At 57.7% G+C, this 24,977-nt stretch overlaps 3 protein-coding genes across 3 annotated transcripts; 2 read left to right on the top strand and 1 right to left on the bottom strand.

The window, feature by feature from the left end:
* Positions 1 to 45: 45 nt before the first annotated feature.
* On the bottom strand, positions 46 to 5,859 carry LOC131092997 (Fc receptor-like protein 2; the record flags this gene model as incomplete). Its single annotated transcript, XM_058040001.1, is given in 11 exon segments — positions 46 to 51; positions 1,473 to 1,525; positions 2,177 to 2,263; positions 2,388 to 2,435; positions 2,438 to 2,689; positions 2,778 to 3,047; positions 3,612 to 3,890; positions 3,991 to 4,245; positions 4,468 to 4,698; positions 4,787 to 4,807; positions 5,793 to 5,859. Coding segments are annotated over 11 exon segments (1,569 nt in total), but the record flags the coding sequence as incomplete, so codon positions are not given.
* A 494-nt stretch (positions 5,860 to 6,353) lies between these two features.
* On the top strand, positions 6,354 to 12,621 carry LOC131092996 (Fc receptor-like protein 6). The gene is given in 10 exon segments (XM_058040000.1): positions 6,354 to 6,383; positions 8,888 to 8,969; positions 9,553 to 9,573; positions 9,664 to 9,894; positions 10,530 to 10,793; positions 10,894 to 11,172; positions 11,402 to 11,719; positions 11,788 to 11,875; positions 12,347 to 12,426; positions 12,512 to 12,621. Coding segments are annotated over 10 exon segments (1,503 nt in total).
* Positions 12,622 to 19,296: 6,675 nt separating this feature from the next.
* Positions 19,297 to 22,863, top strand: LOC131092995 (Fc receptor-like protein 3; the record flags this gene model as incomplete). Its single annotated transcript, XM_058039999.1, is given in 11 exon segments — positions 19,297 to 19,363; positions 19,881 to 19,901; positions 19,990 to 20,220; positions 20,481 to 20,747; positions 20,836 to 21,114; positions 21,498 to 21,534; positions 21,536 to 21,723; positions 21,814 to 22,092; positions 22,185 to 22,268; positions 22,637 to 22,658; positions 22,746 to 22,863. Coding segments are annotated over 11 exon segments (1,593 nt in total), but the record flags the coding sequence as incomplete, so codon positions are not given.
* Positions 22,864 to 24,977: the final 2,114 nt, after the last annotated feature.

Genomic DNA, 24,977 nt, shown 5'->3' with positions numbered 1-24,977 from the left:
CTGCTGGCCGGGAGTGCTCCCTGCAGCGCCCCCTGCTGGCCGCGGTTATAACTGCCACAAAAACCAACAGCGCAGAGCGGGAGGGAAAGTTCTGGGCTTGTGTTGTTTGTTCTGTTGTGGTTTATAAATTTTCCAGAAAAGAGCTGTTATTCCTTTTCCTACACTTTAGCCTGGAAGCCAGAACATCTTTGAAATTAAAAAGAGTTTCTGAGATGGGTTTCTTTCCATTTCAGGATTTTTTCCCAGTTTCCTTGGTAGTTATTTCTCATTTAAATGAGTTGCCAACTACTGGGTTCCAGCGCGGAGGCGACAGTTATCCCATGAGCAGATAGGGTCAGGGACTTGGCTACCTCATTCTCTGCCTTTTAAGCCAGTTGTGTCACCAAGGATCCTCTCCTCAGGTGGCACTTCTGGTCACCTGGCTACTCAGGAGCTGGCTTTGTCAAAGTGTCACGCTGTCCCCAGTGTGCCATGGCTGACAGATGATGGACAGACGGGGCCCTGTCTCACTGAAAGCAAGGTCTGACCCAGCCCTGCCACACACAGCTGTTCCAAAATATCTCCAGACTTCAAATTTTTCCTGTCTTTGACACCCCACCCTGTGCCATGGCCTGATTCCAACCGCCCTGGGCAAATGGGAGGCTCAGGAACATCCTCAGTGCCTTTGTGACATCCTGGTGTGGGGAACATGGCAGAGGAGGGGTTTGGGACAGGGGACAAGAGAATCCAGAGCCTCCTGAAGGCCACTTTTGCCATCAGAGCAAGGAAGGTCCATGGCTCTGCCAGATTCCTCTGGTGGAGGAAACGTGACGGCGGGGGAAGTGTTCGGGGATTGTTCTTTGTTGGTGGCTTTCCCTGGAAATTATTCCTTGTGTGACAATTTTGAGTCTGAACCTTGTTGCTGTTGGTTTTGTTCTTTCATTGCTGATTCAGGAATTGTCAGACTTTTGGGATCTTTGTGCCTCCATGGGGAGCGGTAGGGAAAGGGGCAGCAGCCCCTTGCTTTTAGTGGCAACCCAGAACTGGAGAATCCCATTCCTAAAGCCCCACAAAGCTGAACAAAAACCATCTCTGCCAATTTAACCAAAGAGCTGCATTTTGGACTAAATAAGAAGGAAATGGGTCCAGTGTCCCCTGGCACTGGGAGGAGCCTGGGAAGCCATGGGTGTACTGGGAGCACTGGGAGGGGGAAAGGGGAGCACTGGGTGCCCTGTGCAGCCCCCCCTGACTTGTGGCCATCACCCCAGGCAGGATGGGCCACCACGGGAGCCATGGGATGGGGACTCCCAGTGTCCCCCATTGTCACAGGACGTTCCAATGGATGTCACTGGTGTCCTGCAGTCGCCCATGTGGTCCTGGCAGCTCTGCGTGGGTCACCTGGGGGTCCTTGGGGGGGGACAGTAAGAGACACCTGGCTTGGGGTGACAGCCATGGGTGACATGTCCATGTCCCCACCCATCCCCCATACTCACCCCCTGCCCCCTCATGTCCAGCCCCTCCCCCACCTCCAGGGGATAAGGGGGTTCTGGGGGGCCCTGTGAGGATAAGGGGGGGGTCTGAGGGGTGTCTGGGGAAGGGGTCAGGCAGAGTCATGGCTGGAACTCCCCACTCTCCTGTCCTGGGATTTCCTGAGAGCTGCAAGAAAAAGAGGATGGGGTGATCATGGGGTCCCCTGGGCCCCAACCCCACCTGGGACCTTTAAATGCCCACTGGAGCCCTGAGCCTCCACCAGACACTGATTTCTACTGGACTCCCAGGCCCCTGCACCCCAAAGCACCCCTGAGGAGCCCCAGAACACCTGAGGCACCCAGGTACTCCAACCCCCTCCCCAGGACCCCTGAACCCCTGAGCACCCCTCAAGCCTCAAGGAACCCCAAGAATGGAATGCAGGGAAGCCTCCAAACTGCTTCAGAATCCCTGAGGAGCTCTCAACATCCCTGCATAACTCTCCAACACCTCCCTAAAAGCCCCCAGGTGATCCCAGTGTCACCCCAATAATTCTCAAAGGCCCTTCCTGGGACAGCCCAGGACCCTCCAAAAGACCCCCAAGCAAAGGTCACTGGGGGCTCAGCTTCCTCCAGCTCAGGGGATTTGGGTGATGTCCCAACGGCCTCCCCAGTGTGTGGGGCTTCCCCCCAGTTCCTGTAGGACCTCGTCCTACTCCATTGTCACCCACCCCGGTGGTGCCACCAGTGACAGCCCCCGATGACAGCCAGGAGCAGGAGCAGGAACAGGAGGGTCCTGCCGACATTCACAGCCACTGCTGGGGACAGAGGGGACACATTGGGGTCACCCTGAACTGCAGGGGCCCTGAACAAACCTGTGTGACCCCACCTGTGACCCAGGGTGAGCCAGGTGTCACCTCCAGCAAACCTGTATGACCCCACCTGTGACCCAGGGTGAGCCAGGTGTCACCTCCAGGGCCAGCTCAGGCTGAGTGCCCAGAACACACGGTGCCCGTCCTGTCCCAGATGGTTGGCGGCCACGCACTGGTAGGTGCCCGAATGTCCCACATGGATGTCCCTGAGCTCCAGGAGGGGACCCTGGGCCACCTCCTGCCCGTTGTGCAGCCAGGTGAAGGTGACAGGGGCTGAGCCCACCTGCACTGAGCAGCGCAGGGTCACGTTGTCACCTGCACGCACCTGGTGTGACAGGCGACCGGGGCTGATGGTGGCATTGGCCACAGGCACTGTGGGGACACAGAGAGGGCTGGCACTGGCGAGGTGGGATGGGGGTGCTGTGGGTGGGGTCATCCCCAGCCCGAGGGTCTTGCTCACCCAGGACGGTGACATTCAGGGGGTCACTCTCGGCCACGCTGTTCCCGTCACTGACCCGGCACCAGTACTGGCCGCTGTCATTGTCCCCAACGTGGCGCAGCTCCAGATAGGGGCCGGTGCCCAGCAGTGCCCCCGAGCCCTCCCGGTGCCAGGAGAAGGACAGGGGACCTGTCCCTGTGGCCACCTCACAGCTCAGCACCAGGCTGTCCCCGAGTGTCACCTGTCCCCCAGGGGGCTGCACTGACAGGGACACCCCCGAGGGCGGGACCCCTGCGGGAGAGTGGGACACCAGGGGACAGTGAGGGACCCGAGGGGGTGTCAGGGAGGGGCGGGGGAATTCCAGTGAGGGAGAGGGGGTGCAGAGATTGGGGGAGGGGGGCTTAGAAAGGAACCCCGAGGGATGATAATGGGGTCAGGGAGGGAACACCTGGAGAGGGAGGTGGGCAACACCAGGAAGGGTACGGGGGCCATGGGAGGGGATGGTGAGACTTGGGCAATATGCAGAGACCTCAGTGAGGGGTGGAGGGACCCAGGGATGGGGGAGGGGACCCAACGAAGGATGGAGGGAAACACAAGCCAGGAATGGGGGGAGCTTAGTAGCAACCCGGGGCAGGGATGGCAGGACACAGAAAATGCACCAGGGAAGGATGAAGGTACCCATGTATGGGCTGGGGGTTTTGGGGAGAGACCCGAGAAAGGATGGGGGAGGTCAGGGAGGGATCTGGAAAAGGTTGGGTGCCCCAGAGCAGGTGTCAGGGAGGGCTGGGAGATGCCAGGCAGTGTGGGGGACCCGAGGCATCTGGGGGGGCTCCCCGTGCCCATCCCCGCACTCACTGCACACCGTGACGAGGAGCCGGTTGTTGCTTTTCTGCACTGACCCTTCCTGGGAGTGCACCTCACAGCCATAATGCCCCGAGTGGGAGACCCTCACAGTGGGCAGCAGCAGCTGCGGGGACCCCTGGAGGCCCCCCACCACCTGCCCATCCCAGTAGAACACGTGCAGGAGGGGGGCTCGGGGCCGCAGGGGGCTGAGGGTGCTGCAGCAGCTGAGAGTCAGGGGGGACCCCTCAGTGAGCTCATGGGGACCCTCAAGCACTGGGACCGAGAAGAGCTCTGGGAAGGAGAGGAGAGGTGAGGACTGTGAGTCTGAGTGCACTGGGAAGTGGCTTTGGGGTTGTCAAGATATTGGAGTTCCAGCCGTGTGGGTGCTCACCATGCACTGTCACTGTCACTGCTGCTGAACGTGACTGCCAGGACCCCACCAAGCCCTCACATCGGTAGCGGCCGCTGTGGTGCAGCTGCAGAGTTGAAATGGACAGCACAGTCCCCTTGAGGGACATCCTGAGATCCTTCTCATCCCGGTAAAATCGCACCCTGGTGAGATGGTTGTCCTGCCGGCACCGGCAGCGCAGTGCCAAGGTGTCCCCCTCCAGCAGTGCCCGCGCTGGCACCTGCAGCACCAGCTGGTCTGTGGGACAGGAAGGTCACATGTCACTGATGAGACTGGTCTGGGGTGGGTGCCCATAGCACTGGGGACATCTGGGTGCTCTGGGGTGCTCTGGGGTGCACTGGGATGTCCCTGTGTGCAGGGCACAGGCTCTTGTCACATGAGGGGTGTGAGGCCATCCACGGAATGGAGCCCACCCTTACCGCTCTGGGGCCCCCATGATCATTCAAGCTCTCCCCTCACCATCTAAGACTGTCACGGGGGGGCTGCGCCCAGTGCCGGGTCTGTCGCATGTGTAGGTGCCACTCTCGGTGACAGTGAGGCGGTTGTGTCCCTCCTGCCACCAACGCTGCCGGTCCTTGTACCAGGTGGTGGCACCGGCAGTCCTCGAGCCCTGGCAGGTCAGTGTCACCCGGTCCCACAGCATCGCCAGCATCCAGGGGGGCTCCACGAGGAGCTGGGTGGTCTGGGCACCTGTGGGTGACAGGGGACACCAGCCTTCCAGGGCCAATGTGGGGCTGGGCACAGCGGACTGGGGACGAGGCATCCCCTGAGGACTCACCAGCAAGGCCGAGGGTCTGGGCTGGAAGGGAGAAGGGACAGGGCTGAGTGGGGGTGTCACCATGGGGACAGAGGCACATGGGGTATGGGGTGTGGTGGCTGTCCCCAAAGTGTCCCCGTGGGGACAGATGCTCTTGTGGGAAAGTGTGTGGGTGGTCCCCAGAAGTCTGGAGAGGCAGGGGGACATGTCTGTGTCACAGCCACCTGTGTACCACATCCCTGTGGCACAGACACTTTGGGAACAGGGACGCCGAGGCCACTCCGGGTTGAGGCAGTGTAGGGGGTTGAGTAATTGTATGTATTGTAAATATATGAATGGCAGTAAAAGATCTTTGTATTGTATTAGTTACCCTGCCCTGATTCTAGTTATTGTAAATGGGCTGCAGCTGTGATGTCCTTGATTGGGCAGCAGCTGTAGCCCATGGAGGTAACTGAGATAAAAGGGGGTGGAGTGGTCAGGGAGAGCCTGGGAGAGGAGTCCTGACCGAGAAGCAACAACACCACTGCTGTGAAGATCTGCCATGAGAAAACCACAAAGAAGGGGTGAGACTCAGGAAATATAATTATACAGCAATATGAATACAACAAGGCAGAACATGGGGACACTGAGAACACCCCGGGCACAAGGACACCACGGACACAGCCCATGCTGGCCCAGGTCATCCCCACCAGCTCATTATCCCATCCCCATGGCCACATCCGCATGGTTCTTGTCCCTGCATCCCAGTTCCCTTGTCCCTATCCCCGGAGCTGCCTGAGCCCAAAGGTGCCAGTCCCCACATTCCTGTCCCCACATCCCCATCACCAAATACCTGCCCCCTTCTTCCTGTCCCCAAAGCCACTCTACATCCCCAGCCCTACCCAGGTCCACTGTGGGTAACATGGACTGGCTCTGCTGGCATTGGGGACCTCAGGGGACCCCACAGCCCCCCTGTGCCCCCTTCCCTCCCCATCCCTAGGGTATCATGCCTGTGCCCAGGGCACTCACCCCACAGGAGCAGCACCACCTTCCCGGCCATCCCGGTGTCCCCAGCCATGTGCACTGGCTGTCACTCGCTGCTGTGGCCACCGCTCCCCTGGCTGGCAGCTCTTCGGATGAAGGGGAAGGAAGCGAGGTCAGGTCTTGACCTCATGCGTAGGTGGCCCTTGGTGGGGGCCGGGTGGGGACAGTCTGGGGACATGGGTGGGTGGGACAAAATGTGTCATGGGGTTCCCAGGAGTTGGGAACTCGGTGGTTTTGGGGAGGCAGGAATGGGGTCACTGGTAAATGGGGTCCTGAGGAGGGGGAATATCCGGCAATGGGGGTGCCATTGGAATAGGCGTCTCCATACCTGGGGGGACTCAGGGATGGGAGTCCCAGGGGAATGTGGGCTCCAAGGATTTGAGTTCATGGGATGGGAGAATGGAGGGTCCTAGGAAGATTTCAGGGGATGGAATGAACAGGAAGGGGTTCCTTGGGAATGGGGTGCTGGGCCATGGAGATCCTAGGGAATGTCAGTGTTGGGATGGGGGCTGCAGAAGCAGTGGGACATAAGGAATGGAGGTCCCATGTTTCTGTTCCCGGGGAAATGGGGGTGCCAGGGATGGGCAGTGGCTGGGTGAGCCCATGGGTTGCCGCTCCTTCCCTGGGTGCTTCAGATTTTGGGGTGACCCAGAGCCAGCACCACCCCCACATGGTGCCGGTGTCCATGGTGTCACCCCAGACAGATTCTGAGCTGCTCTGGGTCTGTGTCCCCCATCCTCCAGTGATTTTTCCCTCTCTTTATTCCATTTCCATCATTTTGCCGCTCAATTTCACAAGCCCCCAGTTCGTGCCTTGATGGTCCTTGGGGGCACCTGGAGCAGGGAACAGGCTGGGGGAAGCCCAGGGTGGGGGAATCCCAGGCTGGGGAAAGCCCAGGGTGGGGGAAGCAGGGGTGAGGGGTCTGAAGTGAGGGCTGGGGAGGCTCTGGGGGATGGGGGAGTGCAGCTTTTACCCCCCAACACTTTCACTTTCTCTCTCCCGCAGAAGAAGGAAAAGGCCATTTGACACCTTTCTCACATGGGAGGGAAGGGTTCTGTCCTTAGGGGGCACATCCAGGGGGCTCCTGTCCTGGGGGAATCCTGTCCCAGGGGGGACACAGGCTGGGGAAGAGGGTCCTGTCCTGGAGCTTGGCAGCTTTGGAGGGGGCCAGACTTCTCCATTCTTGCTGGTCCCCTGCTGGATCTGAGCCAGCAAATGCAGCTGGGGAATGGAACCCTGAGCAGGAAGGAGCTCCCGAACTTCTGCTCCTTGAAGCCAGTGGCCATCCAAGGGTGGGGCCCAGGCATGGCCCAGCCCCACTGCACAGGGATGGCCATTGCCCAGCCCTGCTCTAGCCAGCCCCAGGTGGCAGCCAGCACCTGAGGGTCCCCATTGGCCCCTTGGCTTTGATTCTGGCAGCTTTAGAGCTGCTGCAGAGGTGAGAATTCTGTGGGTAGAAACAGGCCTGCTTGTGGTTTGCTCAGCCCTGCAAGAAGCACCAACACCAAAAGGAGCCCAAGCAGTGGCTCTGTGAGGGCCTTTGATGGTTTTCAGAGCAGGGCTGGCTGGAAACCCCCCTGCAGGGGCAGCTGCGGGGGAACCAGTCTGGAAATGCACCAATTGATCATTTTGTGCCTTTGCCTAAGGGACTAAGACAGTCCCATAACTACTGCAACGACAACAACAATTGGGCTCCTTTTGGGTTTTGTGCTGCTTTAAGGGATGAGGAAACCACAGGCAGGGCCTTTTCCACCCACAGAATTCTCACCTCTGCAACAGCTCTAAAGCTGCCAGAATCAAAGCCAAGGGGGCAGGGGGGACCCTCAGGTTCTGGCTGCCACCTGGGGCTGGGCAGAGCAGGGCTGGGCAATGGCCATCCCTGTGCAGTGGGGCTGGGCCATGGCTGGGCCCCAGCCTTGCATTGACAGGGGTCCCCAGGATGTGCCACCCCCGGGACAGGCACCCGGCCAGGAATGTGCAGGGACATTTCTGGAACTGCCACCCCTTGGGACACGACCCTCCCATGCCAGGATGTGTAACCCCCTGGGACAGGATCCCCTCAGGACAGGACCTTCCTGGATGTGCCCCCCAGGACAGAAACTCCCCCTTTTCCCATCTGACTTTTCGCACAAATGGCCTCTTCCTTCTTGTCCAGGAAAAAGAAAGTGTAGAGAGGGCACAGCCCAATACCTCCATCCCCAAAATCTCCCCCTCCCTCCCTGAAGCCACTGCTCCGCATTTTCCCTCTCCCCTGGGTGCCCCCAACCCCTTCCTTGCTCAGGTGCTCCCCGGGATTGCTGAGCCAGGAACCGGGGGTGAGGGGACATGGCACAAACGTGAAGAAAAAAAAGGAAAAAAGAGAAATAAAGAGAGGAAAATTCAAAGGCAGGGGAGGGCGCAGAAGCAGAGGTACCCAAGACCCCCATGTGATGCCTGCCCAGAAAAGGAGTACCCCAGGAGGGGCAGTGCTGGGCCCTCGGTCACCCCAAAATCTGAGGGATTCAGGGAAGGAGCTGAGACACCTGTGCCCATCCAGAAACTGCTCATCCCTGGCAGCCCCCATTGTCCTGGAAACCAACCATGGGAGCCCCATTCCTTAAGTCCCACCGTGCCAGGGACCCCCATCCCAGTACTGACATTCCCCAGGATCTCCATGGCCCAGCACCCCATTTCCAAGGAACCATCTCCACTTCTTTCCATTCCCCGAAATCCTCTTTCCTCCAGGACCTTGATTCTCCCAGGATCCCCTTTCCCACGGGAGTCCCATTCCCCCAGCGTCCCTGTCCCATGGCCCCAAACCCCTGGAGCCCACGTTCCCCCAAGACTCCCATCCCTGAGTCCCCCCAGCCCTGGGCACCCCCATTGATTTGGTCCCCCCATCCCCAGTGATTCCCTCTCCTCAGGACCCCCATTCCCCTGGACACCCATCCCCACGTCCTCAAACCCACCAAGCCCCCCACTCCTGGGAACCCATATCGCACCTTGCCCCACCCAGCCTTGTCCCCATCCTGTCCCCAGCTCGTGGCCACCCTGCCCCCACCAAGGGCCACCTACACATGGGGACGGACATGACCTCGCTTCCTTCCCCTTCATCCGAAGAGCCGCCACCCAGGGGAGGGGTGGCCACAGCAGCGAGTGACAGCCAGTGCACATGGCTGGGGACACCGGGATGGCCGGGAAGGTGGCGCTGCTCCTGTGGGGTGAGTGCTCTGGGCATGGGCCTGACACCCTGGGATAGGGAGGGGAGGGGGCACAGGGGGGCTGTGGGGTCTCCTGATGTCCCCAATGCCAGCAGAGCACAGAGCCCAGTGTGACCAGAGTTGTGGGGTGGCCTTGGGGACAGGAACACAGAACAGGAACAAAGAACTCAGATGTGGGGACAGGGGGATGGAATGTGGGGACAAGGATGTGGCAGAAGGAACCTTGGGGCTTGAGCAGCTGTGGGGACAGGGACACAAAGATGTAGGGACAGGGACAACAGGACCGGTACCATGTGCTTGGGCCATGAGTCCAGGTGCCATTGGAACGCAACGATGGGCACAGGGCCATGGGGATGTGGGGATGGGGCTGGCAGGGGTAACCTGTGCCAGCATGGGGCCCCATGCATGAGCATGGCTTGACTGCTGTGTCCCTGTCCTTGAGACATCTGTGCCACACCAGTGCCCCCACACAGACTGTTTGGCAACAGCCCCTAAACCCCTTGCCCCTGTGCCTCTGTCCCTGCAGTGTCACCCCCACCCAGCCCTGTCCCTTCTCCCTTCCAGCCCAGACCCTCAGCCTCACTGGTGAGTCCTCGGGGGATGCCATGGCCCCCCCCCCCGCTGCTCCCAGCCTCATGCTGGCCCAGGCAGGCTGGTGTCCCCTGTCACCCACAGGTGCCCACACCACCCAGCTCCTGGTGGAGCCCCCCTGGAGGCCAGCAGTGCTCTGGGACCGGGTGACACTGACCTGCCAGGGCTCAGGGACTGCTGGTGCCACCATCTGGTACAAGGATGGGCAGCGGTGGGGGCAGGAAAGGCGCGATCACTTCACTGTCACTGAGATTGGCACCTACACGTGTGAAAGACCCGGCACCGGGCTCAGTTCTCCCGTGAGAGTCTCAGACGGTGAGGGGGATTTGGGTGTCCCAAGCCTGGCACCCACGGGGTGTCTGAGGGCTCTGAGTGGTCTCTGCTCCATGGGTCACGTGCTGTGTGACCAGAGCCCATCCCCCACTCTTGGGACATCCCAGAGCATCCCAGTGTAGAGGGACCCCCATGTTGGAACTGGGGACCCCTGGTGCTCTGGGTGTGACATAATGGGGGGGTCCTGGTGCCATTGGGTGTGACAGGACCCCTCTGTCCCCCAGACCTGCTGGTGCTGCAGGTGCCGGCGTGGGCGCTGCTGGAGGGGGACACACTGACACTGCGCTGCCGGGGCCGGTGGAACAACATGGTCACCTCGGTGTCCTTCTACCACAAAGGGAAGAAACTGAGGGGACTCCGTCATAGTATAAAGCTGTCCCTGTCTCCTCTGCAGCTGAGCCTAAGCTGCAAGTACAGCTGCAGGGGCTGGGTGGGATTCTGGGGGCAGCAGGATTCACCGCAGGTGACAGTGACAGTGCAAGGTGAGCATCCCAGAGCATCCCAGTGTGGGGGAACCCGTGTTGGAATTGGGGACCCCTTGTACACTGGGTTTGACCCAATAGGGTGATCTCCATGCAAACGGGACCCTGTTGTGACAGCACCCCCCTGTCCCGCAGCCCAGTTAGAGTTGCGGGTGTCAGCACGGGAGCTGCTGGAGGGGGACACGGTGACACTGCGCTGCCAGCACTGGCGGGACTATCCTGTCACCAAGGTGCGATACTTCCATGGAGTCAAGGAGGTGGAGGGGTCCCGTAGTGGGACCGAGCTGTTGTTGTCCCTTCTGCAGCTGCACCACAGTGGAAACTACAGCTGCAGGGGCTTGGTGGATTCCGAAATGTCATCGTGGGCACAGTCATCGCCAGTGACAGTGACAGTGCACGGTGAGAACCCCCATGGCTGGAACTCCAATATCCTGACACCCAAAAAGCCACTTCCCAGCAAACTCAGAGTCACAGTCCTCACCTTCTCTCTCCTACCCAGAGCTCTTCTCAGTGCCGGTGCTGGAGGGTCCCCTCGAGCCCATTGTGGGGTCCCCCCTGACTCTCAGCTGCCTCAGCACCCCCAGCCCCCTGAGGCCCCGAGCCTTCCTCCTGCACGTGTTCTACCGGGACGGGCAGGTGGTGGGGGGCCCTCAGGGGTCCCCACAGCTGCTGGTGCCCGCTGTGGGGGTCTCCCACTCGGGGAATTACAGCTGCCAGGTGCATTCCGAGGGTGGGGCCGTGTGAAAGAGCAGCGCCTGGATCCACATCACGGTGCGCAGTGAGTGTGGGGATGGGCACAGGAAGCCCACAGAGACTCCCCGAGTGCCTTTGTTGGAGACCTCCACGTCTCCCTGACACCTTTCTTGGGTCCCTCCACCTCTCTCCTGTGTCCTTCACCCCTCCCTGATGTGACCCCATCCCCAACATCCCCCATCCCCTTGTCCCTATCCCCCCATACCAGGTGCCAGCCCCTCCCTGTGGCCTCAGCCCTGTCTTTGTCCCCACAGTGCCTGTGGCCAATGCCACCATCACCCCCGGTCACCTGTCACACCAGATACATGCAGGTGACAACGTGACCCTGCACTGCTCGGTGCAGGTGGGCTCAGCCCCTGTCACCTTCACCTGGCTGCACAACGGGCAGGATGTGGCCTGGGGTCCCCTCCTGGAGCTCAGGGACATCGATGTGGGACATTCAGGCACCTACCAGTGCGTGGCCACCAACCAGCTGGGACAGGACGGGCACCGCGTGTTCCAGGCCTTCAGCCCTGAGCTGGCCCTGGAGGTGACACCTGGCTCACCCTGGGTCATAGGTGGGTTCACACAGGGTCACCAGGGAGTGCAGGACCCCTGGGGTGATGGGTGATCCTGATGTGTCCCCCTCTGTTTCTTGCAGTGGCTGCAGGGGTCGGTGGGGCCCTTTTGTTCCTGCTCCTGCTCGTGGCTGCCATTGTGACCTGGCACCGGAGGCACCGTGTGGGTGGGTAACAATGGGGGTATGGGTGTCCCAGGGAGCTGAAGAGGCCCCCAGATTTGGGGAGCGATAGGGAAGCACGCACAGCCTAAAAATTGTGACCTTGTCTGGGCATTCTGTAGAGTATGGTTAGGTGCTGGACAGTCCTGCATGGATGTTGGGGTTCTTTCAGGGGCCCTGAGGGTGATGGGTTTTCCTGTCCCTGAACAGCCTCACGTTCTTGAAGCTGACTTGGGTGGGGGGATTTGGAGAGGTCCATGATTTCTGGGGGGCATTGGGGATGATTGCAGGCCCCATGGGAGTTCAGGAATCCTGAGAGGGTTCAGGGTCCTGGGACCCCACAGTCACCTGTCCACTCCTTCCTTTGAAGCTGCCAGGAAGAACCAAGAAAGGTGAGTGGGGAGCTCAAACCACAGTCTTCCATTTTACCCCAATCCCCAAGACTCTCATTCCCTCCCCCACATTCCATTTATTCCCTCAGTGCTCCCCCGGATCCCCTGGCCCCCCCAGAGGAGGGGGAGGTGCTGTACACCCACGTCGTGGTCACCAAGAGGGCAGGGGGTGAGTACAGGGGGGACACACACAGAGGGACACGTCACCCACCAGTGTCACCCCACCTGAATCCGACAGCCCGTGTCTCTCGCAGCGTCCCCCCGTGCCACCACCCTACAGGATCCCCAGGTGACCTACGCGGAGCTGCGGGGACCCCAGGGGCGACCGCTGGAACCTGGTGACATCTACGGGAATGTGCTCTGACACTGGGGAGAACTGGGGGGCATTGGGGGTCCCCACCCAGGGGCACCCACTCGTGTGTGTGCTGTCACCAAAACTGTCCCTCTCCCTCCTTGTGGAAGCACAAGGATCCCAAAGGGCTGAGAGAAGAACAATTTCCTGAAACAGCAAGGAGAGAGAATAAAACCAACAGCAACAGCAACAAGGTTCCGAGTCCAAGTGGTCACACAAGGAATGATTTCCAGGGAAAGCCACAACAAGGAACAAACCCCAGATATTTCCCTCAGCATGGCCTGGACCTTCCTTGCTCTGAGGGCCAAAGTGGCCTTCAGGAGGCTCTGGATTCTCTTGTTCCCTGTCCCAAACCCCTCCTCTGCCATGTTCCCCTACACGATGATGCCACAAAGGTCCTGCGGGGGTTGCGGAGCCTTGCCCTTTTCCCAGGGCAGTCGGGATCAGGCCATGGCACAGGGTGGGCTGCCAGAGACAAGAAAAGTTTGATGTCTGAAGACATTTTGGAACAGCTGTGTGTGGCAGTGGTGGGTCAGGCTTTGCTTTCGGTGAGACAGGGCCCTGTCCATCCATCAGTCTGTCAGCCATGACACACTGGGGACAGTGTGATGCTCTGCCAAAGCCAGCCTCTGAGTGGCCGTGTGACCAAAAGTGCCCCCTGTGGAGAGGGCTCTTGGTGGCCCAACTGGCTTAAAAGGCAGAGTGTGAGGTGACTAAGTCCCTGACCCTGTCTTCTCTTGAGGGGTCGGACCTGGAACTCAGGTTTTGGCAACTCGTTTAAATGAGAAATATCTACCAAGGAAAGTGGGAACGTTCCTGGAATGGACAGCAATGGTGGTCCTGGAGCACCAGGAAGGGGCCCAGCTGCCATCGCGCTGTGAGTGCCGGGACGGTCACGGGGTGTCTGAATCGACTGTGGCAGCGTGTCCAAAGCCACTGTCGTGATGTGTTGGGACTGAGCGTTGCCAGGGTAAGGCCCCCACAGCTCCGGGGAGTGGAGGGGTACCCTGGAAGGTGTGCAGCAGGGGTGGGGCAGAGCTCTGTCTATTCTCTATGCCCTGTGCAGGTGAGGAGAGCAGGGATGGAGCAGCTTTGGGAACACCTGGAATCCGGATAGGGTCCCTTCCCACCACGGCCGCGGGTTAAAACCCCTGCTCGACATTTCCATCCTTTTCTCTCTTGTCTAAAGACTGAGCCAGAACCCAAAAATACTTTTTGGGATGTTCTAAAGGGCTGCAGGTTTGAGACAGGAAGGAGGAGGAGGGTCCTGGTCAGATTGTTGAGCAGATGGTTGTTGTCTTTGCAGGATTTTCGGGTCTCTTCTAGTCCCTTGCCTAGAAGGACAAAGTGATCAATTGCTGCATTTCAGGACTGGTTCCCCCACAGCTGCCTTTGTAGGGGAGTTTCCAGTCAGTCCTGCTCTGAAAACCACCAAAGGCCGCCTCAGAGCCACTGCTTGGGCTCCCTTTGAGGTTTGTGCTTCTTGCAGGGCTGAGCAAACCACAGGCAGGCCTTTTTCCCCCACAGAATTCTCATCTATGCCATATGTGAAAAACATGTTCTCTCTCCTGTGAAAATTTTTGAAGTTTAAAAAAGGACAATAGGAGGCAAGGACCATAGAACAAAGAGTAAAGGTTGTTATGGGCGGGTGCATTTTGGCACTCAGCCAAGAGCACACTGTTCTCTTCAGTGATACCTCTTAGATACCTTTTCCCTTACATCAGCCTGTTGCATATTCATCTACACTTTGTCATGGTTTTGGCCTGGCACAGAGCCAGTGCCCCCATGAGTATACCTTCTCCCTGGTGTCTGCTGTGAGAGTTGACCAGGAATAAGCAAAGCAGACTCCAGCTTAAACATAAAGAAAACTTTATTACCTAAAGTACACGAAAACAAAAAAAAAACAAAAACAAAACTATAAGATAAAAAATTGAAAACCTTACAAAAATCACTTTCCTCCTTCCCACCATCAAAATTTCCCAATCCGATACATTCCCCCAAATCACCAACTGCCCAGTCTGGCACCACCCTTTAGAATACTCAAACTTCAGTCCATGAAGAGGAGAGGAGTATTTCTTGCACCATAGGCTTCCCCTGGAAACACATTCAAACCTCGTGTGCTTCCATGTCACTCAGAACCCCCTGGAAAAAGTCTTTTTGCCGCTTGTGACATCTTCCTTCCATGCCCAGTGCTCTCACCACTGTGCATGGACCAGAGTCGCTTTTAGGGTTGTCTTTTAAGGATGCCTTGTCTCACTCCAAAAAGGCAGAGTCTCTGCTTTGGGACATCTGTCCCCCCCATTTTTTTCCAACCACCTGGGGCCGAGGGGTCCCCACAATGAACCCTCCTGGTTCTGAGGCACTGCCTCCCCCTAAGTGCAGTCTCTGTGTCACAGGAATACAACGGAGTCTATGGCTACACAAGAAAAGTCCAGCCAAAAGGCCACTCCAATCATCTCTCTCTCCACTCAGCCAGCCTTCTCCACGTCCTTCGGGCCAGGTCCTTGGTTATCTCATCTCTCATCTCTCTTCTTATCCAGCTCTGAGGAGTATCAGCATTTTTGCAAGGTCCCAGTCATGAAAGAAAGGGGTTAAAAATTCAGTCTCTGCCTGTCCCAGAGCTCCGGCACTCCCACACTCGCTGCTGCTCCGGCCAGGCACCTCCTCCCTCGCTGCATTCCCCCCCTTTCTCTTCCTGGGCTGGCTGCTATCACATTCGTCCTCGCTGGCTGTCCCTCTCTCTCTCCTGGGGGGGGGTACTGCCCGATGTCTCCTGAAGCTCCTCCACCCTTCCATCCTCAAGGGCCTCCTCCCCCCCCATCTCTATCCAGGCCCAGGCCTACCACATGGCTGCCCCTCCCCCACCCAGCAGCAGTGGCTGGACGGGGGAGGGCGATCCGTCCTCTTTGCCTCGAAGTCCCAAGAGAGCCTCCCAGGGCCGAAGCTCTGGTTTTAACCCCTGTGTGTTCTCGGAGGTGTGTCCAAACCCAACTGACCACACCAGGTGCCAATATCAAAATCCAAGCACCCATTGGTTTGACCACAGCATCCCAGAATTCCCACTTCTTCCTGGTCAAACCACCACACAGTTATGCATAGAAAACTTTTTCCCCAAACTAATTTACATTCCAAGAATTGTTTAGCATGGCTCATCCTTGGATCCGCCTTTTTAGAGCATTATTCCTTGGTTGTGCTTTTAGCCGTTTCTTATCATCATCTTCATTTGTGGGCCTGGGTCCACACTGTCTTCGGTCGGTGAGTGCTGATGGTTGGCATATCTGTAGCAGGTGTCCTCATCCTGTGCTCATCAGATGTTATCCCATCCAAGCAGGCATTTTAACACAAGCATCCTTATATCAGCTATTTCACAAAGCTTAATTAACAACAGAAATAAATACTATATCTTTGTAACAAAGTTACTTTAACATTACAGATATAAATTCCATTTTAACATTTGTGAAAATCCAGTAATATATCTATGTATTTACAATACTTGGTGTGCTGGTTTGACCAGGAAGAAGTGGGAATTCTGGGATGCTGTGGTCAAACCAATGGGTGCTCAGATTTTGATATTAGCACCTGATGTGGCCAGTGGGGTTTGGACACACCTCCGAGAACACACAGGGGTTAAAAGCAGAGCTTCGTTCCTGAGAGTTTCTCTTGGGAGTTCGAGGCAAAGAGGTCGGATCTCCCTCCCCCGTCCAGCTGCTGCTGCTGGGCGGGAGAGGGGCAGCCATGTGATAGGCCTGGGGCTGGACAGAGATGGGGGGGGTGAGGAGGCCCTTGAGGATGGAAGGGTGGAGGAGCACCAAGAGACATCGGGCAGCCAGCCCCCGCCCCCCCCCAGGAGAGAGAGAGGGAGAGCCGGCGACGGAATGTGATAGCAGCCGGCCCAGGAGGAGAAGGGGGGAGTGTGGTGAGAAGGTGCCCGGCAGGGCAGTGTGGGAGTGCCGGAGCTCTCCGAGAGAATGAAATTTTTAACCCTTTCCTTACATGATTGAGACCTTGCAAAAATGCTGATCCTCCTGGAGCTAAATAAGAAGAGAGATAAGAGATGAGGTAACAAAGACTAGGCCCGAGGGAAGTGGAAAAGACTGGCTGAGTGTAGGGAGAGATGACGGAGTGGCCTTTTGGCTAGACTTTTCTTGTGTAGCCATAGACTGAACCATTCTTATTCCTTTGACACAGAGACTGCATTTAGAGGGAGGCAGTGCCTCAGAACCAGGAGGATTCAGTGTGGGTACCCCTCGGCCCCAGGTGGTTGGAAAAAAATGGGGGGGACAGATGTCCCAAAGCAGAGACTCTGCCTTTTTGGAGTGAGACAAGGCATCCTTAAAAGACAACCCTAAAAGCAGCTCTGGTCCATGCACAATGGTGAGAGCACTGGGCATGGAAAGAAGATGTCACCATGGCAAAAGGACTTTCCAGGCAGTGCTGAGTGACATGGAAGCACATGAGGTTTCAGCATGTTTACAGGAGAAGCCTATGGTGCAAGAAGGACTACTCTCCTCTTCATGAACTGAAGATTGAATGTTCCAAAGGGTGGTGCCGGACTGAGAGTTAGTGATTTGGGAGAATGTATTGCATTAGGAAATTTGGTGGGGGGGGAGGAGGAAAGTGCTTTTGTAAGGTTTACATTTTTTTTTCCGTTATAGTTTTTTCCCTCTTCTTTTCTTGTAGTTTAGTTAATAAAGTTTTCTTTATTTCAAAGCTGGAGCCTGCTTTGCTTATTCCTAGTCATATCTCACAGCAGACACTAGAGAGAAGGTATTCTGGTAAAAACACTAACTTTGTGCCAAGCCTAAACCATGACACTTGGTGAGAGGGACAAAGTGATCAATTGCTGCATTTCCGGACTGGTTGCATGACAGAGGCCCTGCACGGGGGCTTTCCAGCCAGCCCCGCTCTGAAAACCATCAAAGGCCCTCACAGAGCCGTTGCTTGGGCTCCCTTTGGGGTTTGTGCTTCTTGCAGGGCTGAGCAAACCACAGGCAGGCCTGTTTCTACCCACAGAATTCTCACCTCTGCAGCAGCTCTAAAGCTGCCAGAATCAAAGCCAAAGGGGCAGGAGGGACCCTCTGGTCCTGGCTACTACCTGGGGCTGGGCAGAGCAGGGCTGGGCAATGGCCATCCCTGTGCAGGGGGGCTGGGCCATGGCTGGGCCCCACCCTTGGATGGCCCCTGGCTTCAAGGGGCAGGAGTTTGGGAGCTCCTTCCTGCCCAGGACTCCATTCCACAGCTGCTCTTGTTGGCTCAGATCCTGCAGGGGACGAGCAAGAATGGAGAAGTCTGGAAACACCAGGAGCTGCCATCCTCCAGGACAGGAGCCCCTTGTCCAGCATGTGTCCCCCCTGGGACAGGATCCCCCCAGGACAGGAGCCCCCTGTATTTGCCCCCCGCCAGGGTAGAACCCTCCTCCCATGTGACACTCAGCACAAACGGCCTTTTCCTTCTGCTACAGGAGAGAGAAAGTGAAAGTGTAGGCAGGGGGAAAGCTGGACTCCTCTAAACCCCACAGCCTCCCCAGCCCTCCCTGCCGACACCTCACCCCTGCTTCCCCCACCCTGGCTTCCCCCAACTCATTCCCTGCTCAGGAGCTCCCCAGGATCATCAAGGCATGAACTGGGAGGTTGTGAAATTGAGGGATAAAAGGAAGGAAATGGAAATGAAGAACGGGAAATGCCCCTGGAGATTGTGCTGGCACAGACCCAGAGCACCTCTGAATCCCCTCTTGTTGCCCCCCCAAATCACGGGCAACCCAGCAGGCAGCTCTAGCCCCTGAGTCTTCCCAAAATCTGAGGCACCCAGGGAAGGAGCTGTGACCCACACGCACATCCCATCACTGTCCATCCCTGGCAAACTCATTCCCCTGGGAAGCTGACCATGGGACCCCCATTCCTTCTCTCTCCCCTTCCCTGGGACCCCTATACTGGAGCTGTCATTGCCCAGGATCTCCATGGCCCAGGACCCCATTCCCAAGGAACCCTCTCCCATTTATTCCTTCCCCTGAAATCCCCCTTTCTACTGGGACCTTCATTCTCCCAGGTGCCCCCATTCCCCCTGCACCCCATCCCTGGAACAAAAATCCCCTGATGAAGGATTTATTACTAATAAATTTTTTACAATTAAAATGTTTTCTATATACAGTTTTACACTTTTTAATCTACTTTACCTTTCTCCTAGTCTCATCTCAAAACAAAAAAGAAATAAATACTTTCTGATAAATGCACTAATAATTAACTAACACTAAACCCACAACATTAATTATTACATTAACTGAAATATCTCAAATTAGCAAACGAAAACCATGACACCAAATCCCTGAAGCCCATCTTCCCCTGGGACTCCCATCCCTGAGTCCCCCCAGCCCTGGGGACCCCCATTCCCATGGCACCCCAACCCCCGTGACTCCCCCTCCTCATGACCCCAGTTCCCCATAGACCCATTTCCTGGACCCCCATTCCCCTGGACACCCATCCCTGGCTCCCCAAACCCCCTGAGACCCCTGCTCCTGGGAAGCCCATGTCCCACTGACCCAGAGACAGCCTTGTTCCCAGCATGTCCCCCACCCTGCCCAGAGCCTGTCACCAGCTTATGGCCACCCTGCCCGCACTGGGTTCCACCTACACATGGGGACAGACGTGACCTCGCTTCCTTCCCCTTCATCCGAAGAGCAGCCAGCCAGGGGAGCGGTGGCCACAGCAGCGAGTGACAGCCAGTGCACATGGCTGGGGACACCGGGATGGCCGGGAAGGTGGCGCTGCTCCTGTGGGGTGAGTGCCCCAGGCACAGGCCGCACTGGTAGTACCCCGGGGATGGGCGCTGGTGAGGCAGAGTGTGGTGGGGAGGGGGCACAGGGGAGCTGCAGGGTTCCCTGAGGTTCCCAATGCCAGAAGAGCCAGAGCATGAAGTGACCGGGGTCATGGGGTGGCCGTGGGGACAGGAGAGGGTGAACAGGGCTGGAGGGATGGGAATGTGGGCAGAGGCATCCTGGGGCTAGGGCAGCTGTGGGGACAGGGACACAGGGATGCAGGGATGCAGGGACAGGGAGAAGAAGACAAGCACAATGTGGATGGGCCATGGAGACAGAGGCCATGGGGCTGGCGGGGGAGACCTGTGCTAGCACAGTGTCTCCATCGAGACATCTGTGCCACACCAATTCCCTCCGGGGGACAGTTCAGGGGCAGTCCCCATGCCCATTCCACAGTGAGTGTGGCACAACTGTCCCCATGGTGCCACACTCACTGAGCCCTGTCCTTTCTCCCTTCCAGCCCAGACCCTCGGCCTCGCTGGTGAGTCCTCGGGGGATGCCATGGCCCAACCCCACTGTCCCCAGCCCCACACTGGCCCTGGCAGACTGGTGACCTATGTCACCTGCAGGTGCCCAGACCACCCAGCTCCTGGTGGAGCCCCCCTGGAGGCCGGCGGTGCTGTGGGACCGGGTGACACTGACCTGCCAGGGCTCGGGGAACACTGGTGTCACCACCTGGTACAAGGACGGGCAGCGCTGGAGACAGGAGAGACACAACCGCCTCACTGTCACTGAGAAACGCAACTACACGTGTGAGAGACCCGGCACTGGGCTCAGCCCTCCTGTGACAGTCTCAGATGGTGAGGGGAGTTTGGGTGTCCCTATCCTGGCACCAACATTGACCCCGGGGCTCTGGGTGGGCTCTGCTCCATGGGTAACCTCCTGTGTGACCAGAGCCTGTCCCCTACTCTGGGGGCATCCCAGAGATCCCAATGCTGGCAGACCCTGTTTGTGGATTTGGGGACACCTGGTGTGCTGTGTGTGAGCCAATATGGGGGTTGCGATGGCATTGGGTCCCTCCAGGTCCCCGCAGTGTTAACAGGACCCCTGTGTCCCGCAGCCCAATTGGTGCTGCAGGTGCCAGCACAGGCACTGCTGGAGGGGGACACGGTGACACTGCGCTGCCGGGGCTGGCGAAACAACCCGGTCAGCTCAGTGTCCTTCTACCACGAGGAGAAGAAACTGCAGGAGCTCCGCGATGGGACTGAGCTGTCCCTGTCCCCTCTGCAGCTGCAACACAGCGGCCGCTACATCTGCAGGGGCTGGGTGAAATCCACGGTATCACGAGGATGGGAGAAGTCAGAATCAGTGACAGTGACAGTGCATGGTGAGCATTCCACAACTGCCACTCCAACCCCCCACAGCCCATCCCTAGTGACTCGGGCTTGCAAATCTCCCTCCCCTCTCCTTTCCAGAGCTTTTTATGGCGCCGGTGCTGGAAGTTAACTCTGAGCCCACCAATGGTTCCCCCCTGACTCTCAGCTGCCTCAGCACCCCCAGCCCCCTGCGGCCCCGAGCCCCCCTCCTGCACGTGTTCTACCGGGACGGGCAGGTGTTGGGGGGCCCACAGAGGTCCCCGCAGCTGCTGTTTCCCGCTGTGGGGGTCTCCCACTCGGGGAATTACAGCTGCGAGGTGCGCTCCGAGGGGGGGACCGTGCGGAAGAGCAGCGCCGGGCTCCATGTCATTGTGCACAGTGAGTGCGGGGATGGGCACGGGGAGCCCTCACTGCCTCCTCGGGTGCCCTGCCTGGGTACCTCCATTACTACCCCATTCCCCCCATCCCTCACTGCGTCCATTCACCCATCTCTGAGTCAACCCCACCCCTCTCTGCTGTTTCCCTGCAGTCCCCAAGTCCCACCATACCCTCTCTGGGTCTCCATACCCGCACTGGTGTCCTCTCATCTTCCGCTCCACGTGTCCTGTCATTAAACCCCCCATCCTTCCTTGGGATACCTATCCAACACCCCCCCGCCCCAGCTCTGCACCTCCTCTCCTCTCCCTCACTGGGCTCTCCCTGCCCCTCCCTTAGCTCCATCCAAGTCCCTCAATATCCCATGGTGTCACCCCCTCCAGCAGGGGTTCCACTCTCGGGGGTGTCCCTGTCAGCGCAGCCTTGTGCTGAGCTGCACGGTGGCCACAGGGACAGGTCACCTGTCCATTTCCTGGTGCCCGGGAGGGCTCGGGGGCACCGCTTGGCACTGGCCCTGCCTGGAGCTGCACCACACTGGGGACAATGGCAGCGGCCACTGCCAGTGCGGGGACAGCATGGCTGAGAGTGTCCCCCTGAATGTCACTGTCCTTTGTGAGGGGGGCCCTCAGACTGGTGGTGACCCCAACCACAGCACTCCCATCCCACCTCGCCAAGGTGCCAGCCCTGTCTGTGTCCCCACAGTGCCCGTGGCCAATGTCACCATCACCCTCAGTCCCCTGTCACTTCAAGTGCATGCAGGTGACCCCATGACCCTGCGCTGCTCGGTGCAGGTGGGCGCAGCCCCTGTCACCTTCACCTGGCTGCACAACGGGCAGGCGGTGGCCCAGGGTCCCCTCCTGGAGCTTGGAGCTGTTGATGTGGGACATTCGGGCACCTACCAGTGCATGGCCACCAACCAGCTGGATGGGCACCAGGCGCACAGCCCAGAGCTGGCCCTGGAGGTGACAGAACACACACCCTGTGTCACAGGTGAGATAACACATGCTCGCCAGGGAGTGCAGGAACCCTAGGGTGATGGGTGACCCTGATGTGTCCCCCTCTGTTTCTTGCAGTGGCCGCAGGGGTCGGTGGGGCCCTTTTGTTCCTGCTCCTGCTCGTAGGTTTCATTGTGGCCTGGCACCGGTGGCACCATGTGGGTGGGTGACAATGGGGGGACAGGGTTCATGTAGAGAGGTGGGAAGGATGCCAGGGAAGTGGGGCCATAGGGCAGCACCCACAGCCCTTGACTTGGGAGGGGCTGAGTCCTCAGTGACGATGGCTCAGAGCTGTTGGAGGGTCCTGCAGGGATGTTGGGGGTTCTGTCAGGGGTCCCAATCCCTGCCAGGGTCGGGGCTCTGAGGGCTCAGGGTGTTGGTGCATGTGGGGTGGGTCAGGGATACTGGGGGGGCATCAGGGATACTGGGGTGACTGGGGAGAATTGTGTGTCTGGTGGTGGTTCAGCATTCCCAAGGGTGGATGGGAGCCCCTGGGTCTGCAAAGTCACCCCTCCAGTTTTCCTTTGCAGATGCCAGGAATCACCAGGAAAGGTGAGTGCAGCCTCCAGCCATGATATACCTTTTACCCAAACCCCCAGCACCTCCCATCCCCTTCCACACACCCCCTTATTCCCACAGGGCCCACCCAGACCCCCTGGCACCCTCGGTGGAGGATCCTCAGGCGACGTACATGGAGCTGCAAAGGCAACTGTGGGAACCCAGTAACATCTATGACAATCTACACCAAAAGTTGTGATGCTCTGGGAAGCGGGAGGCACTGGGTTATGCTGGGGGCGCTCCCTCCATGGCTCCTGTTATTGCCTATCCTTCCAAGGGAGGTGCTCATGAGTCAGGGGGAGGCTACACAAGGCACCCTGTGCTCCCCATTTCCTCTCCCTGTACCCCCAAGGGCTCCCCCATCCCTTTGCTCGTACCTGCAGGGGCTCCCCAGCCCCATCCAAGTCCTCAAGTACCCTCAGGGACTGCCCCATTCTCTCCCCACAGTGCTTGCAGTACACCCAGGGCTTCCCCATTCCCCCTCCCACTACCCCTGTCCCATCCCACTGGAAAATGGGGAGTCGGGGAGGATTCTTGCTGTAAGGTTTCTAAGGTGAAAATGAAGGACAAATATGGCAATATTATATCAGAGAATTGTTTATTGATAAAGGAGGGTAAGTGTTCTTACTGAATGTGGAGAGAAGGGAGTAGAAAGGGACAAGGATAGAGAGAGAAACAGCAGACAGGGACAGCATTACCACAAGGAGCCCGGGCGCTCTGTGGGAATCAGCTGGTCAGATGGAGTGTGTATGCTCCAAGCCAGGGCGAGCCCACATGGCTTTTGTCAGTGGCTGGGCGTGATTTCCAAGGACAGCATCTGCGTGTCTCTGGCATGGGTGAGCGATGGCTGCAGGCTGGCTGCTGCGGGCTGGCTGCGGGCTGGTGCTGCAGCACTGGTGGCTCTGGGCTGGCTGCCGCGGGCTGGGGCTGCGGTGGGCAGGTGCAGCAGGCTCGGTGCTGTGGGCAGCATGGGAAATGTGGAAGAGGCAGCGGGTGGGTGCAGCCAGCATCCGCTCCATTTAGGAGCAATGAAGGAATGTCCAGGACGAGCAGGAAAGAGCTGCCTCATGGAAGTAGCGAAGCAGGGAAGAACGTGTGTGGACAGGGAAGAAGAACCACCGGGAGGAAAAGGTGGTGTAGGGGTAGTATCAGTGGTATTTTGCCCAACATCTGGGAGGAATGATGCATCTGACTTCATCTTATCAGAAGGCTAATTAAGTACTTTATTATACTATATTATTGTATATTATATTACATTACATCTAAACTGAATCTGCCAAGCACTCAACTGCACTCCACTGAACACAATCTCATGACTGTCAGCCAACAGTCCCCACACACACACACCTGGATTCAATTGGTCAGTGAATCAAAACACTCACACCAGAATCCAATCACAAATTCCCTTCAGGTAAACAATCTTCCACAATGCATTCCACTTGTCAACAACACAGGGGCAGTAAATGAGATAAGAATTCTTTGGATCATTCTTTGCCTCTCCCAGTGCTTCTCCCCGGTTCAGAGAATGTCAGTCCCACAGGGGAGGAGGGCGAAACTGGCCCTCCGAGCAAGCCCCTGATCCCTCCAGGAAACCCAAAGCAAAATGCTCCTGTTGTGTCACAGCTGCTTTTACTTGCAAAGGCTCCTCTCACAGCCTGATTTCCCTGGCACTTTTCCCCAGACATTTTTCCCAGGCATCTGTCCCACCAGCCAGTGGGGGTCACTCACATCCCGATCACTGATGCTTTCTCTCCCCTGATTCTCTGTTGTGTGAAGCCTCGCCTAGGACATGGTTCCCAGCACATGGACAACCCACAGAGTCATTTTTCACCTCATGTGTAACATATGTTGAGACATAAATCAAAATCAGATTTGGTCCTCTTTACCCCGATGTGCTTAGTGGCTCTGCAGTCCCCATCCCAGTGCTCCCAATGAGGTGGCTTACTGGTGCCCATCCCAGTTCCAAGGGGGCACAGGACCTGGTTCCCTGCTCCTGGGACAAAAATGCAGCTCTTTGGTTAAACTGGCAGAAATGGTATTTCTTTGTTCAGCTGTGTCAAGGAAGCTGAACAAGGTGGGAACCTCACTTGGAAAGGAAATCACCACCCTCTTCTCTCTGAACTATTATAACTTTGGAAATTACAGGGCTTTTAGGTAAATATGTGGGAACAGGAATAACAGTTCTTTACTGGTAGATATTGACAGAAACAAGTTAATGGAAGCTGACTTTTACTGGATATTATATGAATTGATATTATATTATTGATTATACTGTTGAATAAATATTGTGATGTTGCTCAGATAGTGAAAAGT

This window comes from Melospiza georgiana, chromosome 23, assembly GCF_028018845.1.
Source record: "Melospiza georgiana isolate bMelGeo1 chromosome 23, bMelGeo1.pri, whole genome shotgun sequence".
Lineage (NCBI taxonomy): Eukaryota > Metazoa > Chordata > Aves > Passeriformes > Passerellidae > Melospiza > Melospiza georgiana.
The sequence above is the reverse complement of the archived record's forward strand: the minus strand, read 5'-3'. Positions and strand labels throughout refer to the sequence as shown.